At 65.8% G+C, this 1,190-nt stretch overlaps 1 protein-coding gene across 1 annotated transcript in view; it reads left to right on the top strand.

Annotated features, from left to right (window-relative positions):
- Positions 1 to 1,184, top strand: part of UBE2O (ubiquitin conjugating enzyme E2O) — a 17,793-nt gene extending 16,609 nt beyond the window's left edge. Inside the window, exon 19 of the mRNA XM_015559215.1 lies at positions 1 to 1,184. Within this exon, the coding sequence (XP_015414701.1) occupies positions 1 to 659 (659 nt within the window). The 3' untranslated portion in view covers positions 660 to 1,184.
- The last annotated feature ends 6 nt before the right edge of the window (positions 1,185 to 1,190 follow it).

Below are 1,190 nucleotides of genomic sequence, written 5' to 3'. Positions count from 1 at the left end.
TGAACGAGCCGTACTACAACGAAGCCGGCTTCGACAGCGACCGGGGCCTGCAGGAGGGCTACGAGAACAGCCGCTGCTACAACGAGATGGCGCTGATCCGTGTGGTGCAGTCCATGACCCAGCTGGTGCGGCGGCCCGCCGAGGTCTTCGAGCAGGAGATCCGGCAGCACTTCCGCACCGGTGGCTGGCGGCTGGTGAACCGCATCGAGTCCTGGCTGGAGACGCACGCCCTGCTGGAGCAGGCCCAGGCGCTGCCCAACGGCATCTCCAAGGACAGCGGCTCTGCAGGGCCGCCTGGCGTGGCCGAGCTCTCGGACAGCGGCCGGGAGGAAGCGGAGGACGGCGGGCTAGCCCCTGGAGAGGCCTCCCCGGGCTCAGACTCAGAGGGTGGCGCCCAGGGCCCGGCTGCCGCCAGCAGGGACCACACAGACCAGGCCTCGGAGGCAGCGCCAGACGCCTCAGTGCCCCCCAGTGTCAAACCAAAGAAGCGGAGAAAGAGCTACCGGAGCTTCTTGCCCGAGAAGAGTGGCTACCCTGACATCGGCTTTCCCCTCTTCCCGCTTTCCAAGGGGTTCATCAAGAGCATCCGGGGCGTCCTGGCCCAGTTCCGGGCCGCTCTGATCGAGGCAGGCATGCCTGAGAGCACAGACGACAAGTAGCGCCAGCCCCAGGAAGGAGGATCGTGGTGGGAGAGGCCAGCACCTGCTCACTCCCTCCCCCAGGCCCTCCCCGCTTCCCGCCCTCTCCTGTCCCCTGGCACCCCCCCCAACCCCCCGGTGAGTTTGATGCTGACGTGCAAGGAATTTCTTGAGATGCTGCCATTTCTACTCAGAAGCAATCTTCCAACAGGCGAGCCCTGAGCAAAGCATCTGGACCCTGTTGCTGACTTTCCACTCTCGCCCCAGGCGGGATGTCGGCACCCGTCTCCTTGCAGTCTCCCTCTCAGGTCGAGGTGGAGTTTTCCAAGGGCCAGGCTCTGGGGCCCAGAGCTTTGCAGAGCAGCAGGACGAGCGGCCGTGCCTTGCATGAAGTGTGGGTTGCTCCGGCCATCTCCCCGTCCCTTCCATCTTCAGTGCCATTGTAGCTTCCCCATGTCCCAGGCCACGGCCTCTAGGTCCCCCCTGGCCCCCAGCACCACACTCCGCTGGGCCTTGTAGCCGCTGTCACTGACGCCTGGCTCCGCTCTGGCC

The sequence above is a fragment of the Myotis davidii genome, unplaced genomic scaffold (genome assembly GCF_000327345.1).
Source record: "Myotis davidii unplaced genomic scaffold, ASM32734v1 scaffold274, whole genome shotgun sequence".
Classification (NCBI taxonomy): domain Eukaryota; kingdom Metazoa; phylum Chordata; class Mammalia; order Chiroptera; family Vespertilionidae; genus Myotis; species Myotis davidii.
Note: the sequence above shows the minus strand (reverse complement) of the source record. Positions and strands in the feature narration are given on the sequence as shown.